Source organism: Lactuca saligna, chromosome 3, assembly GCF_052625555.1.
Source record: "Lactuca saligna cultivar CGN05327 chromosome 3, ASM5262555v1, whole genome shotgun sequence".
In the NCBI taxonomy this organism is placed as follows: domain Eukaryota; kingdom Viridiplantae; phylum Streptophyta; class Magnoliopsida; order Asterales; family Asteraceae; genus Lactuca; species Lactuca saligna.
Window position 1 is genome coordinate 60,971,230 of NC_136419.1, and position 16,178 is coordinate 60,987,407.

The window sequence follows — 16,178 nt, forward strand, 5'->3', positions numbered from 1 at the left end:
GTATTTCACAATATTATTACTCCAAAACATGCTACTTGCATATTCATAAAAGCAATATTTTACACTGATAAAGGGATTACAAACTACTGGATACAAATCGACTATTAAAAAGTGTTATATATTATATAACTACCCAGGATATTCACTACAAGAAACAGACCTTTTTACGACGCGCAAACCATGACGCTCAGTGATTTATGTTACGCAAAAGAGAGTGACATTAAAGTGTCATCTCTTCAAAAAATTTAAAGATTTTGGTCACGCATTATTGCACGCCCTTAATTTAAGGTCTCATGTAAAAAAAATTAAAAACACGGAGGGCACTTTATCTAAAATGAGCGTCCTCACTGAATGTCGCTTTATGATTTTTACTCAAAACGCGTGTTTCTAAAATGTTTAAATACCCGCTTCAAGATCTCCCTTCGTTCTCTTCTTCCCTTCTCTCTGCAAACCCTAATCGTGATACCATCTCTACTATACACCTCCGCACCTCATATAATAATTCTATAATTTTTTTTCTTAAAAACTCGCGTTCATTCCTGAAGATCACAAAATGGCGACCAACAATTAGGGCTTTTATTTCCCACTTACATATAATTGTGATTTTAGTCAAGAGTTTCAAAAATGCCTCCCTCACGTACGCTTTTATTCTTCAATCTCACATCCAACAACTAGGGCTTTTATTTCCTCACAGCAACTGCAAGGTTCGAGGCAAAACTTCAATCGATTTGGGAATAGCGCGAGAATTGAAATTACGGATCTGTAATCGGGTGCCTAGAATAACGAAGCGTCAAAACTCGAATCTCAAGAAAGAATCAAGATGGAGACGAGGCAAAGCAGTAAGCCAGTAACTCTCAAGAATCATTTATTCTGTCTCTCTCTTAATTTCTGAATTTTGGATACATCCGATTTCCATATACCCTCGTCCATCTTTCTATCGACTTCTGAATACCTCTCTATAGCTTGTGATTTTCTCATATTTTAGTTGCAAAACACGTGTTGCAGATCCTGCTTCTTTGGACCGCAATGATTAGGCGTCGCCAAGCGCTTTTGGGAGTTTCTTTTTGACATCAATCAGGTACTTTACGTGTTAATAGATTTCTAGGGCTTATGTATGTTTCAGTTTCTATGCAACTTCCCCAAATTAATCTAGATAAACTTCTAGGGTTTGTAATTTTTTAGGTTATATGAAGTGATTAGGTTAATTTACTCATAGTTTTGATTATTATTTTTTTTATCATCATGTCCAGGTCCCTTCTCTAATGTGTTCCGTGAAATGATACTCTCCTACATTATGCAGCCATGTTGTATAAGCTTAGCCATTACACCTGCAAATTCAAATTTGGCAAACTCAGATGCACTTCAAATGGCTGGGATTGCTGATCCTGATGGTGTTGTCAATCGTTGTCAAGAGGTAACTTATTCTTAAATTTGATTTGAGAAAGGTTGTGAATAGAGTGGCAGATTGCTGTGGGATCCCTAAATTGGCCAAGAAATTGAATAAAGTATGAATATTTACTACCTTCACCCTTGTTTGATTAAGGGTAGTTTTGGTTTTTTCATCTAACAAGTACCATCTTGGTAGTTATATCTTATTTTGTTTGTTTACTTATTTTATTATCACTAGTTTGTTTTATCTTAGTAATTTTGCTTATATAGCTTATGGTGTTCATCAAGAATATGTATTTCATCAAGAATATGGTATTTTCATCTAACTAGTACCATCTTAGTAATTTTGCTTATATAGCTTATGGTGTTCTCTATTTTGCACACCTAACCTGCTTTGGAGTTTAATCATTTTATATATTTTCATTCATGAATATGTATTTTGGTGACATGCAGGTGAATGTGCGGACTCATACTGCAACTGTGGCCCCTAAACTTGAACATCATGAATTTATAAAGGAATTGAAGCAGTTGCACAAAGCTCAGGATGATAAGGTAGTGAAGACACAACCGAAAGATGTTACTACTGTTAAGTTAAATGAATTGAAAGAAAAAAGAAGGTGCCTAGTTAATTTCCTTGTCTCAATTTCAGAGTTCTACTAACAGATTACAATCTTTGAATTTTCTTGACTCAATTTCCTTGTCTCACAGTTTGTTTTGGACTATGGAGCTGTTCAAGCAGATGCTTTAACAGTGGATCGGCTCGCCTCCTTGGAAAAGGTATGCCTTAATTGATTACTCCTGATTTTAGTTGCAAAGTTTAGAAAATGGTTCTTATAATTACATTTTGATCATATCAGTTATCCTATCTTGTTCTGAAAATTATGTTTTTTTGGTATTTAATGTCATTTTCTTAATGCCTGTTGGTTTTACTGTAGTATAATGAGACAACTGTTGCAACTTGTACTTCTGTTTTGGCTACAGAAGTTGAGAGGATCAACTCCATCAAGGCATACTTATTGGTAATAACTAATAACCTGCTTATATTATATATGTTTCTCTAATTCAGGCTTTATTTGTGCACATTAAAGTCATGTAGCTTGTTAATCTTTAATGAAGCATCTAAGTTATATATATTAAATATTCACATGCTTATATTATATATGTTTAGACAGGGAAAATTGTAGAAAAACTAACAGAAGCTAATTTGAGAGACTGCAACCATTTAAAGGAACTTATCTATGTGTCAGAAGGTAAATACTAAATATTATTCATGTTCTTTACTCATTACACTAAAGGAACTTTACTTTATTTATATTTGAATTTTTTTTTACAGGGGGATAAATGAGACCACTAGCTTAGAAGAAAATAACGAAAAAATTCATATGATGAGGCTGTTGTGCTATTTTTCATTTTATTTTGATAAATCAATAAATTATAGCATGATGCTATGGTTTATTTCCTTTACAGCAATGTATTTTCACTTATACTATTGGCAGATAACATTTTTTTTAGCTAGGTTCTCTTGCAATTGATGTATAAGTGATATTTAATTTATAAAGGGTAAATTTGTCATTTTGTGTTCCATTATTCTGCTATCTATCTTTACAATGAGAAATTGCTGGAAGGAATTATACTATTTTAATTTTAATGTGTTTTTGTTACCATTTATATATTAGGCTGCTATCCATGGATTTCCATCTATTTAGTTATGGATGAACATTCCCTTCCATGTTCATGGATTTGGATGTTGTTGTGTTTGGGAAGCAAAGGTAGCATCCCAACGTCACCTAAATGTAACAAAAGCAACAGGTAGCTCCTACAAAGTACAAATTAAATAGGGGTTAATATGGTAAATTTTTTGTATGTAAGATTAAATTACGAAAATTAGTACATGAAGATGGTTTCAAGCATATAGAATTTGATAGGAATGAAAAGCATTAGGGTGGGTTCCTTCGATCCATGCTCTATGCTTGATTGCAGAAATAATATTTATACCCTAATGTTTAGTCATTCCAGTTTCCAAGTATACCAAAAGAATCAGTTTTACCCATAACAATTCAACTGCTTTGAACCCATTTGGCTCTATAAATGACAAATCAGAGATGGTTTAACAGAGATTGGAAAGGTAAATTACACTTTTTGCCCCTGTGTTTTGCTGATTGTACACTTAAGGCTCTAGTTCCTGAATTTAAAAACATTTCTCATCCCTAAAAAGTATTTTTCGTCATGCTTTTAGGTCACGAACTGTTTGCTTTGAATTTTAAACTGTTAACCCCATATACATGTTTCTATAATGTCATAAATTGATAACTAATTATTTGTTCTTTTACAAAATACAATTGTTTTAAGAAAATCAGTATGATAATGTAAGCAACTGAAACCATTTGCTTACAAAATATAAAAAAAATACGGGTACTTTGTGACTAAAACTTTTCATTTGCTTACATTACAATAATAAAAAAATGGAATCAACAAGAATAGTAAAATCGATAATAAATGTAAAAGTAAGGGGAAGATCGCCATTTTATTAATTTTCTTTTTCCTATCATCAAGGCTGAAGCACGACACGAAGACATATTAGGGCAAAAAAAGAAGGAATCATTGATGGATTTCGTGTAGCCATCAATAGTTGTTGCTCCTGCATGTAAGTTGTAATTTCTGTTTTATTGAATTATAAAATTTTTGTTTGTTTCTAGATGTGATTATAGCAAGTTGTTTTCATTTCTTTGTATATATGGATTACATTGTATCCAATGGTTTTCTGTTCCAAAAAAGAAGATGAAGTTTTAACGTAATTTTGTTCAATAAGTTAGTTGCTTTTTTCTCTTTATTGACACAAAAGAGCTAGAAGCTAAAGTTTTAACATAATTTTGTTCAATAAGTTGTTGCTTGATCTATCCTGATGTAGGTTGGAAATACAAAGAAAAATGCAAGAGAGAGTTTTGCATATGGAGCTTGTGGTCAAGTATGTTGTACAAATGTTATGCCTTTTTCCTTTTTAACATAAAATACAAAGGTCAAGTATGGTCTACATATGTTGTGATGTGATGATTTTATGGTTTGATTCATCAGTTTGGTCACATGAAAACCAACAAACACTGCCCCAAGTACACAGAAAATTCCAACATCAAAACACTTTTAAAAAAAATAAAAAAGTACATAAATTTGACAGTGTGTGTTGCTTGATACAGTAACCAATTCCTTCAGCAAGCCAAAGAACAAAGATCGATTACTCCAGAGACTCAGATCAGATGTGTTGCCAAGAACCTCGTGTTCTTTTGTCTGACTACCCATGTGTCTCATTGGAGGAAGCTCAAGGTTCTTTACTTCTTTTACACTGTGATAATCCATCTTCACATTTATTTTGTAGTTATGTTTTTTTTGCAGGCAATATAGATACTGTGAGCAAGTTCATAGGTTTAGAGTCCTTAAGTGGTGTTATTAAGGAAGAGTGGAGACAAGTGAGGTATACATTTAAAAAAATCAGCAAAAATCTTGTTTACAGTGAGGCACACATTAGGTTATTAGAACTATTAGTTTGTAAATTTTTGTTACAACTTCTATTGATTTGTTTTATTTTTCTATATATGGAACGATTATTTGTATGACATAAACTTTTATGTAATGGATTGTATTTTTTGTATAGATATTTTATTTTCTATTATGACACATTAAATACAAATTTAAATTGAAAATTAATAAATCTATAAATAATATTCTTTTTAAACATTTAAAATTATGATACGCAAAACTGTGTGTCATCTTCATTTATGACATAGCCTTTCTTGACAGGGGCTTTCTTGATACGCATTGCGTGTCATTAACATGCGCATCATAAGGTTACGACATGTGAATGCGTGTCGTCTTCCTTTATGACAGGACCTTCCTTGATACACATTGCGTGTCGTAAACGCGCGTCGTAATTGCACGTCGTAAATGAGCGTTGTCTCTCTTTGTGATAGGGCCTTTCTTGATGCGCATTTGCGTGTCGCCTGAGCCTTTTACGACGCGCAATGAGCGTCGTAAAAGGCTGTTTTTCTAGTAGTGCATCATTTGTTAAAGGCAAACATAATATTAAAAATATCAATCATTGACTTGAAGGAAAAAGAAAGCAATTTCAATCATGAAAGTATTCTCAAGTGCAAAACGAAAGTGAACATGAGAAGTATTAGAATGAGTCAATGAGTGGGAGTACATCTCAAGAATCCTTACCAAAAAAGTAGGGAAATGAAAAGAAGTGAAAAAGGAAAAAATTAATGTTTCTTAGAAAAAAGTTGAAAAGGAAAAAATCAAAGTTGACACTTCGATATTGAATGATTATATTCCAATGCCAAAGGCTGATAGAGTTGACTTAATTACCAAAATCAAAACTAAAGTTTGAAGTTGGGTTTTTAACTCTTTACTGCGGTTTACATTTCACACTAATATCGAAGGACCCAAAAAGCCTTGTGGATGTAAATCTCTCTAATTGAATGAAGTTACTATGTGACAAGCAATATGACGAAAACTAGTATATTGATAGTGGATGCTCGTGTCACATACTGGCAAGAAGGAGAATTTGAGGAGATTTTGCAAGTTAAAGAATGTTGGAGTTGTTATGTTTGAAAATAATCAAAAATGTCAAGTTAAAGGTTATGGGAAAGTGACAAATGCAAAGTTCACTGTGAAACGAGTTGCTTATGTTAAAGGGTTAAAGCATAACCTCATAAGTGTTTCTCAACTCGTACTTGGAACTGGGAATAAACTACTTTTGATGAAGAAGGAAGTGTGATTTCTAATAAAGACACGAAAGAAGCATTGTTGAAATTGAAACGAAAAGGAGACAAGTTCACTCTCGACAAGAAACCAATTGTTGGGATTCCTTTTGTTTTTCTGTTGTCGAAAGCTACATATGAACTCTGTTGGCATTGGCATCATAGACTTTTTCATCTTAATTTTAAAATTTTAAATAAACTTGGTTTAAATGATCTTATTCGTGGTCTACCTTTATTAAAATTTGACAATGATTCTTTAAGTGTAGCTTACAAATAAGGAAAACAACATCATCAAGGATATCCAATCACAATTGATTCAAAGATCATTGAACCGTTGGAACTTCATCACATAGACTTGTGTGGACCTTCGACCCTTGAGTCACTCAATAAAAAGAAGTAGATACTTATTGTTGATATTTTTTCACGATTTACTTGGGTTTTCTTTCTTAGACATAAATCCAAAACAACTCAAGTGATGATTGATTTTATGAAAAACATTGAACTGAGTTTGAAAAAGAAAGCTCGTAAGTTAAAATGCAACAACGGGACAGAGTTCAAAAATCGAATTTTTGATTTGTTTTTTACTAAACTTGGAATTTCACATGACTTTTCGTCTCCTTACACACCATAAAAACATAGTGTTGTCGAAATTATTAAGTGTAATGGAATCGACTTGTTGATCAATATTGCTTTGATAAATATTGGACATGGATAGATCTCATGGCTAGGGTCAAATTTGAGAAAATAGACTTGATTTTAACATACTGTTTCTGGACCTGCTTTTAAAGTAGTTAGTGACAGTTTCATATAGGAAGTTATTTTCATGTAACTATCTTTTAGCAGTGTTAAGACATGAAGTTGTTCATGTTATTTGGACAATTTTCGGATCATTGGTACACAAATTGAAAATCATAAATCTAAAATATTATATGTTCTTACTAGTGAGTTTCATCTTATTAAAGTTTTTAAGAACGCCATTCATAATACTTTTATTTTAAAGTGAATCTCACGGCTCACGGATTACCCAAGTAATTCGAACTCTTAACCCATGTTCATAACAAAGCTTGATCAAATTAAGTGTATTTAATATCTATAATCATTTAAATTGTTTGTGTTATTGGAATATGTAAACTATTAACTTATTGGTAATATACGTAATCATATTTAAATATTTAATATAGAGAAATTTACAAAAATAACCATTTACACTAATGATATTACAAAAATAGCCAAAAAAAATCGAAATTACAAAAATAACCACCCATTTCGCAGATGAGAAGGTCCCATCTGCGAAATGGGCTTCTCATCTGCGAAAGTACAAGTGCCTAAAGCACAGTTGTGCTTTAGGCACTTGTACCTTCGCAGATGGCCTTTTTTTTTTTTTTTTTTTTTTTAAATTTTTGTGAAAGTACAAGTGCCTAAAGCACAGTTGTGCTTTAGGCACTTGTACTTTCGCAAATGAGAAGGTCCCATCTGCGAAATGGGCTTCTCATCTGCGAAAGTACAAGTGCCTAAAGCACAGTTGTCCTTTAGGCACTTGTACTTTCGCAAATGGCCTTTTCTTTTTTTTTTTTAATTTTTGCGAAAGTACAAGTGCCTAAAGCACAGTTGTGCTTTAGGCACTTGTACTTTCGCAGATGAGAAGCCCATTTCGCAGATGGGACCTTCTCATCTGCGAAAGTACAAGTGCCTAAAGCACAACTGTGCTTTAGGCACTTGTACTTTCGCAAAAATTTAAAAAAAAAAAAAGCCATCTGCGAAGGTACAAGTGCCTAAAGCACAACTGTGCTTTAGGCACTTGTACTTTCGCAGATGAGAAGCCCATTTCGCAGATGAGACCTTCTCATCTGCGAAATGGGTGGTTATTTTTGTAATTTCGATTTTTTTTGGCTATTTTTGTAATATCATTAGTGTAAATGGCTATTTTTGTAAATTTCTCTTTAATATATTAGTCGTATATATAAAAATAATAACATAGTAAAATAAATATTCGCAAGTTAATACTCATCTTAATCCACCAATCACCATTCTAATCGGGCATAATTAGTTTGACATATTTAGTTTGTCATCAATACATGCAATCTTTAATAGCGAAAGTGCTTATAGTTTGACTATGTACGATACTTTGAAAGAAAATGTAATATGATAACAGTAATTAAGTAGTTCGTAGAATTTTATTGTTTTGATAATCCATTTATGAAACTATCTTATTAATGCCAATTTTAGATTGTTACGTATTAGGTTTATTAGTATAAGCTTATTAGGTCAGATGTTGATGGAAAATTGGTGTCGAGAACGATATAACAAATATTATAGTTGCAACAAAAAGTTAAGTAATAACTAACCTATAATCATACGTATCTACATGAACCTAATTACTATTAAGTCTATAAACAAATATTGTTGTCCTTTTGGGTAATTTATCCCAGATAAGAAACATATTAACTACCATTAACTAAACATATGATGATTTTATAAAGATGAAGCGAAGCAACGCTTGTGCAACGATATCCTCGATTTCTTCATTACGTAATTGGGACGTTTTTTTTTTTTTTTTTTTTTTTTTTTTTTTTTTTTTTAGATCTCGAGCTAGGAAAATGAGTGGATCGGATCAGATTAGATTGTTAAAATGGTTATATAAGATGATGTTAGAGTTGACAAGATGGATTACTAAGACGAGTTTAAATGAATAAACTCAATATATGTCAGAATAAGTTTGGCCGGATGAAGATGACATAACGACGTTTTTATGTCATTTTTTGTTCTTGACTAAAACGAGTTGACAACCATAAACATATGTGTCACAACTAAAAAATATAATAAAAAAATAAAAAATAAAAAATCTAATGCATACGCAATGTGCATTTATTTAAACTCATACAATTATAGTTTTGGGGTATTATTTTCTATGGTTTGGGGTATCTTAAATGCTTAGTCGGTAACTTTTTTTTAAACTCAGATGATCCACACTGTTTATATTTATTTTTCCTTTAGACCATGATCGAGTTAAAAGACTAATATAACTTTATTACTTTCATTTAATATTTTTTATTATTTGTTAATTATTTATACAATTTATATATTTATAATATATAACATGATAAATTGTATAAATAGTTAATAAATAATAAAACTAATGTTATATGAAAATAATAAGGGTATATAAGTTTTTTAACTCGATCAATATGCGGAATCGAAACAAATTTAAAATATAGGGACCGTCCGAGTTGATAAAAAAAGTTAGGGACTACATATGTAAGTTAGCCAAACTATAGAGATGATGTTTTGTTAATAGAACCTTTAGTTTGTTGGTGTTTTTAGCATATATCTTAGTTTAATGGTTTTTTTTTTTTTTTTTTTTTTTTATAATTTTTTTTAATTTTTAAATTTAATACTTAAACTGTTTTTTAAACGAATTTAAAACTTTGATGGTCTCCTAAATCATTTTCCCTATTCTTAAACAAAACTACTAAAGAACTAACTCACAAAAATTAAACAACCACATCAAATGAGCTGAAGGTTCTTAAGCCATTCAGGCCAAAATTTTGTACACATGGTTGTAATCCAAAAGAAAGAAATAACACAGTGAAATCACACATTATTTCCAACCTCATTCATGCCTCCGTGAATTCATCTAACATGTCAATTCATGCCACATGCCCACATGCAACTTTGAAAGTTTATAGTTCAAACCATTCATTTAAGTCATGGAATGAAAATTATCATTAACTCAATATCAAACTAAATTTAAATGATAAATCAAATCTTTTTACTTTTTTTTACATATATCTTACTCATTAGATTAAGACACGTGTTAAAAACAAAAAAAAAAAATTAAGAGAGAAAATTATTGTTATGCACATGTAATAATTTTATTAGTAGGAGGATAAATGGAAATATATATATATATATATATATATATATATATATATATATATATATATATATATATATATATATATATATATATGGTTAGGTTCATGTAAGACGACCTAATTTTGTGAGACCGTGAGATGCATTTTTTTTATTTTTTTTTATTTTTTTTAGTTAATTTAAGTTCCGAAAATAATATTTAAAAAAAGAAATTTTTTGATTTTTCCATTTATTTTACATTTTAAAATTATTTTTTAGAAAATGTCAGTGTAATATTCTATTAGAATATTTCACGTATTTTTTTAAAAAAAACGGAATTTATTTTTATTTTTATTTTTTTTAGTTAATTCAAATTCCGAAAATAATATTTAGATTTTTTCATTTATTCTGCATTTCAAAATTATTTTTTAGAATATATCAGTGTAATATTCTATTAGAATATTTCACTTATTTAAAAAAAAAAAACGGAATTTTTTTATTATTTTGTTATTTTTTAGTTAATTCAAATTCCGAAAATAATACTTAAAACAAGAATTTTTGGATATTTCCATTTATTTTGCATTTTAAAATTATTTTTAGATTTTGTCTTACGGTCTCACAAAATTAGAATGGTCTCAAATGAACCTGAACCCATACATATATATATATATATATATATATACACACACACACACACTTATAAAAGAAATCTAATTATTTCTAAAAATAGATTGATTATAATAATAATATTTTTTTAAGACGTGCAGATGATGAAGCTGATAGTACAAGTAACCATTAATAAAATAATATTAAATTTTAACCGCATTTTGAATTCAAATATTTATAATCAAATCTCCTTATATTTCTCAGCAATTTGATATGATTCCTTCAAATCCCGGATTCATTCAAATTTTGAACCCTTTTAGATATCCTTAAATTTAGCATGTTGATTCAAATATCCCTCCAAGCGCATATACCTCTTTGTTCCCTCCTCTGCTATAAAGCCCACCGTCTAGGAACAAAAAATAACTTCATCTCCCAAATAACACCATAGTTTGATTATTTTGTCTTCGACATGTACTTTCTTTTGTAACATAACATTTTTGTAGAGGAAACATATCACCGAAAGAATTTACACGCCACGCCGCTTTGCGCGGGTACGCTGCTAGTATATATATATATATATATATATATATATATATATATATATATCAGTGTTGTAAAACGCGGTCTAGGCGGCTGATTAATCGGCGCCTAGGCACTTGGCGGCCTCCAACCGCGTACGAATAAGTGTTAGAGGGTTAATTAATCAACAATTGTCAACATCAGTCAAAGACGTTCCAAATCAGGAAAATTCGGCCCAGGACGGACCCAAAATCGGATCAAAATGGCTCAAACCAGCCATCTCAAAGGAACCGCTTGCCAAAAATATACTTGGCTTTACTTATCTTAAATGGATAGATACATGCTCCCTTTTATAGGAAATTTTTGCCCACATAGAATGTTCCCATTGGCGATGTTGGATGTTGAAACTTATTTTTTCATCCCTGCGTTGCCTTCATTATTCTTTTCCCTATGTTGCTGATCGCCATTTTCCTTCTGCCCCTGCCCCATCTCTGTCGACCTACATTGCCTTCAAAACGCTAGTGTGTCTATACCCATCAATTGCACTCAATCACTTCCAAGACTTGTAAATCATAATTGATTAATTCCAAGACTTGTGCTCCTCTTTGACCTCTCTCCCCTGCTCCTTATCCGTCGCCATTTAACCTCCAAGACTTGTGCTCTATCACCATTGAACCTCCAAGATCCTTGTTGTTGCAGGTTGTAATAGGTAGGGTATAAGTGGTGGTGATGTTGCTTGGAATGAAAATGAAGATGCAGCATCTCCTTCGCAGGCCACCGTCGTACGCCACCTTCTTTTCTACATGTGCCATCGTCACACACTGCAATCTCCTTTTCAGGCCACCATCAAACTTGTCAACAACAACATCAGGTAATGGTTATGTATCTGAAATTGATTTTCAATAAATTCATAGGAGATGAAATCTGTATGAATGTATTCGATTTTTTCTTGTTAATGTTGAAATGTGTATGAAGTTGGTGAATCAGAATTAGGAGAAATTGGAATCTATCGACGTCAATTCCAAACCAGTTGAATTTATTGAAGTTGGAGAATTGGATTTAGCAGCATAGTTATTGAAACCAGTTGAATTTATTGAAGTTGGAGAATTGGATATACCATGTGCTCGATTAAATGCTTGTGTGAAAGAACAATGGAATTGCTCGAGTCACAACGTTATTGATTTTAGGTTGTTTGTTTTCTTCTTGATGTAAGTTCACTAAGTTCATCTTCTTGGGCAGGATGTCCCCCGTGGTATCGACATTCAACATGGATATTTACAAAATTTCTAGTGGCATTGGTCCAAAAAGGAGCCAATAATTGACATTCAACATGGCCCATGTTTAGATGGTGTATTGCCCATCTGTGGGATCGTTAGTTTTGTTGCTAGTAAGAACATAGTTGAGTTCAATGACCCTAATCTTTAGCTGTTTAAGAAAAAACAAGATTAGTTAGTTTAATTGTGTGATAATTTTTTTAATTCTTAGGATTAATGTTATATTTATTAACTTGTTAACTTGTTTACTTATATTCCTTGGATTAACGTTATATTTACTAATTTTTTATTACTATTTTCTAATAATTAATGGTCCCCGATTAATCCCTGCCTAACCGATTAATCACTTGACCTCAGTCCACCGATTAGCCTACCATATACAGACCAAAGGATAGAGTGAGAGGACCATGCTGACTCTCAAAGTCATATTACGAGCTAGTGTTATCAATTATGGTGGAAGTTGGTATACTCATTTACCATTGGTGGAGTTTTCTTACAACAACACCTACCGTTCCATTATCGGCATGACCCTGTATGAGATGCTCCAGGGAATGTCACACTCTTATGTGTTGGTTAGAGTATAGGAGAAACATTTTGCAAGTTTAGAGATTATGAAAATCACTAAGGAGAAGGTGAAGATAGCTCATGATCGCTTGCGTGTGGCATGTGATAGTAAAAAGAAATACTCGGACCAAAAGCATAGATTGAAGACCTTTGAGGTAAGAGAGACTGTAATGTTAAAAGTATCACCTTGGAAGAGGATCATTCTCTTCGACAAGCAACGCAATTAGGACCTTGTTACATTGGTCCATTGGTTGTGTTAGAGCGTATCGACGACAAGGTGTAAAGATTAGAGTTATCGCAAAAGCTAGAGGGAATCCATGATGTGTTCCATGTATGTTATCTGTGAAAGGGCTTAGTTGAGTAGCTTAGCATTCTACCTTTGGATCAGTTGCAAGTTGATGAATAAAAATGATTGGTGGAGGAACCCAAGGTATTTTGGGAGCATGAAACTAAACAGCTACGTAAGAAGAGGGCAAAGCTCATGAAGGTCTTATGGAAGAGAAAACATGGAGGTGACATTACTTGGGAGGTTGAAGATAATATGAGGGCTTGGTACCCTCTTATATTTGTTTCAGTTCCTGATTTTGGGGTAGAATCCTCTTCAGGAGGGGAGGATTGTACCAACAGAAACTTACACATTCCAACATTGATGTTAATTTTTCATTTAATAATAATTGTTCAATTACTTTTGTCAAGATTAAAGTTAAATTTTAAGGGTTAAAGTGCAATAAAATGATACTTGATCATATACATGGGTCATGGGGTCATTTTTTATGGGTTTATTAAGTTACAACAAAAATGCTCAATGCGGAAAATCACTTAACAATTAATAAGAAGGAACATGCAACATAAAAGAATCCATGTCTTTCACTTTGAGAGAAGCATAATTTGAATAACAAAACTAACATAAACACTAGCTATTTTAGTAACTAGAAAGTAACGTTAGGGATTTATATACCTCAACCTTGTTATAACAAACAAGTTTACTTGATTCCTTCCTTTGTTGACTTAAGAAGTAACTCCTAAAAGTTCAATGCCTCTACTGGTTTGTACCCAAAATCTAGCAGCTATGAGACACTTGAAAAGATAGGAGGATATGTACACCTTTCATTCATATAGACTGATGTGAGTGAAATGCACTAGTTTTATTCCTACTATTTTAAACACAAATTAAACATACGAAAGGCAGTGTACCTATCGATTAGCAATATAGTTCAACTAAGTAAGGTATCAAACACAAGGAACGGTAATAATTAAACTAACTCCTAGAATTATTTAACTAAAAACAAATAATAAAAAGAAGGGGTTTCTCTAGCTTTAAAAGACTAGAAACTTAAGCAATTAACTAACACTGAAATGAAAACAATTAACAACTAAAGGAAATATAAGGAAACTAGATTCAATAATAAAAGAGACTTCTGTTTAGATTCGACTCACTTACTCCTATGACTGATTTTATGGCAAGTGCAATGGATTAAATTGTCATTGGCTACCAATTCCTAATGTGTTTAGATTTATGTTCACTATTACTAATCCTTAGCAAACTAATTAATTCAAACAGTGGCCAGTTGGTTAAACTAACAAGTTTACTAGCATTTAATTTAGGTTAAGTAAGACTTGTAATATTAGTTAATCAAATTTATCAATTCACTCAACATATTGTATGGTTGTTCATCACATAATCTCACACATTAGCTTACCTATTTTCTAGTTAATCATAGGTTCATATTCACTAATACTAGGCATATAATATTGTTTTCACATAAATCATATGAAACAAGCAATTAAGAGGATGTTCATGCAACTTAATAGACTTGATAATTAACAAAAAATAGTTATTGTCAACACATAAGGGTTTTTAACAAGCTTAACAAAACAATTCACCAAATCCAATCAATCTAGTACCATAAAATCAAACCATATTCCTAAGCTTATCTATCCAAACAAAAGTACTGAGTTTTTAGTTCATATCTACAACAAGTAACATCTCAAAAAACAAAATCAAATAGCAAAAATATAATGTATCTAGAATATTAAGAAAAGAGAGAGTGTTTTTCCTTTCGATTTCTTCCAATTGATCTCTAGGTTTGATCATCGAATTCTAGATCTCCAATAAACCTTCTATTCGCCAATTAGTCGCAAAAAGATCCAGCCAAAACTTCTTTGCTCAGAAATTAGTTCCCTTTATATAGATTTCAGAAAATAGGGGCAACTCATTGAGTCCCTTTGACCGACTCAACGAGTCCATCACTTAAAACCTGTGTACTGAAAGTCTTGATTTGTTCGTGAATATTCCTATCCCGCTACCTTTTTAACATAAGCATGCCTTTTAGGTTGAAAATACAATTTAAACAATATTAAGTACCTTTTGTTCAATAATCGAGACAAAATAGCCAAAAAGTATTAATATATTAGACATAATATATAATTAAATATGCACATATCAAAATACCCCACACTTGACTTTTGCTTGCCCCGAAGCAAAACTGACTTTTAACACACTAATACCACATTATACAATCCTAATCAAACCCAACCATTATGTCATGACCGCAACACATGCATTTATGTCTAATATTTTTCCTAAGGAGCCCACTAATTCTAAATACTTACAATCCTCATAAACACTCGCCCACTTCTTTTGAACAATGCTCATTTTATGCATCCCTCCGAATCCATCTGCATAAAACTTTCTTACCTCAATGTATTTTTGATTAAGCTACCCAAGCACACATAATCTAGAAAAATTACAACATTTGATACTACAATGGAGCTCTTTATTGAATTCTTCAATTCTTTGAATATTTAATCTTTGATTTCATGAATTCATCACATTTTTGTTTGATTTTTCGTGTCTTCAAAATTTTTAAATTCTTTAGAATTTTGATCTTCAATTTTATTCTTTGATGGCTCCAAAACTTTTTCAACTTTTTGGTAATTTCTCTTATATATATATATATATATATATATATATATATATATATATCACATTTTCGTTTTTTTTTCACTTAATTCCTACATGCTTACGCAAGGGAGCTTAACTTCATCCATTATTGGTTAAAGGCATTAGTCTTTGCGTGCAATGACTACTTAAGGTTTCATGGATACATTTCAAGTACATAATGCTAAACATGTTGCATCACTCAAACTAAGCGAGGTTATGTTTTTGTCCCATGATTTCACTAGAATAAAGGGGGCCACAAATGCATTATAACATGTA

General features: G+C 31.6%; 1 protein-coding gene across 1 annotated transcript; it reads left to right on the top strand.

Moving 5' to 3' along the window:
• Positions 1-450: 450 nt before the first annotated feature.
• LOC145033707 (uncharacterized) lies at positions 451-2,935 on the top strand. The gene is made up of 8 exons (XM_078982263.1): positions 451-839; positions 1,006-1,078; positions 1,251-1,414; positions 1,843-2,006; positions 2,098-2,166; positions 2,325-2,408; positions 2,558-2,639; positions 2,723-2,935. Exons 3-5 carry the CDS (start codon positions 1,277-1,279, stop codon positions 2,135-2,137), a joined length of 342 nt encoding a protein of 113 aa, XP_078838389.1. The 5' UTR covers positions 451-839; positions 1,006-1,078; positions 1,251-1,276; the 3' UTR covers positions 2,138-2,166; positions 2,325-2,408; positions 2,558-2,639; positions 2,723-2,935.
• Positions 2,936-16,178: the final 13,243 nt, after the last annotated feature.